Genomic DNA, 857 nt, shown 5'->3' with positions numbered 1-857 from the left:
AGTGACAACTCATATAGGGATAGAAATCCATGAATAAATTTTTTGTTCATGGATTTCCATTCCTAGATGAGTTATCACTTTGTTCATGGATTTTCATGTTATCGTCCCTACCAAACATGACATTAGTGTACTATTTATGTTTTTGTAGGCTGAGATCTAGAATCAGCAATCTCATCTATGAGTGCCAAAGAAGAAATTCAAGAAATGATGAATGAGGTCGATATTGATCGTGATGGATTCATTGATCTTCAAGGCTCCGTTCGTTATCACGAAATTGGACATGCAGAATTAGAATTGGAGTTTCTAAATCCAATGTTCGATACCACAAAGTATTTGGATTTAGAATTGAATTACAATTCCAATTCCTCTCAATTCCATAATTTAAATTCCATATGCGAAGTAGATAATTGGAATTTCAAGTAATAATAAAATTGCACGTTCACGCACAACACACGCATTTACACACACTTGCACAAACAACACACTTGCGCACTCAGTCACGCACCTACACTTACACAAACAACACATACTTGCACACACAGTCACACACCTACACCCACACACACACACACACATACCCATACTGACACCTGCACACACACACCACACACAATCACACACCCCTGCACCTACACACAGCAGCCCACACACACTACATAATTTTTTTGAATTCAAATTCTTATCAATTATCAATTATCAATTAATTCAATTCTTTCAAATTTAATTCTGCAGAATTCTAATTCCAATTCAATTCTAATTCCGTGTACTGAACGAACCCCAAGAGTTTTTAATTATTATGGAGCCAAAATGAAGGTAAAGTAGCATTTATAGTACTCCATTTAGGTTAAAAGTTTCAG

General features: G+C 35.6%; 1 protein-coding gene across 1 annotated transcript in view; it reads right to left on the bottom strand.

Moving 5' to 3' along the window:
• Positions 1 to 493: 493 nt before the first annotated feature.
• Positions 494 to 857, bottom strand: part of LOC125220792 (glycerol-3-phosphate acyltransferase 1-like) — a 1,563-nt gene continuing 1,199 nt past the window's right edge. Inside the window, exon 3 of the mRNA XM_048122930.1 lies at positions 494 to 505. Within this exon, the coding sequence (XP_047978887.1) occupies positions 494 to 505 (12 nt within the window). The remainder of the gene's footprint in view (positions 506 to 857) is intronic.

This window comes from Salvia hispanica, chromosome 4 (genome assembly GCF_023119035.1).
Source record: "Salvia hispanica cultivar TCC Black 2014 chromosome 4, UniMelb_Shisp_WGS_1.0, whole genome shotgun sequence".
Classification (NCBI taxonomy): Eukaryota; Viridiplantae; Streptophyta; class Magnoliopsida; order Lamiales; family Lamiaceae; genus Salvia; species Salvia hispanica.
This window is presented reverse-complemented; position numbering and strand designations above follow the sequence as displayed.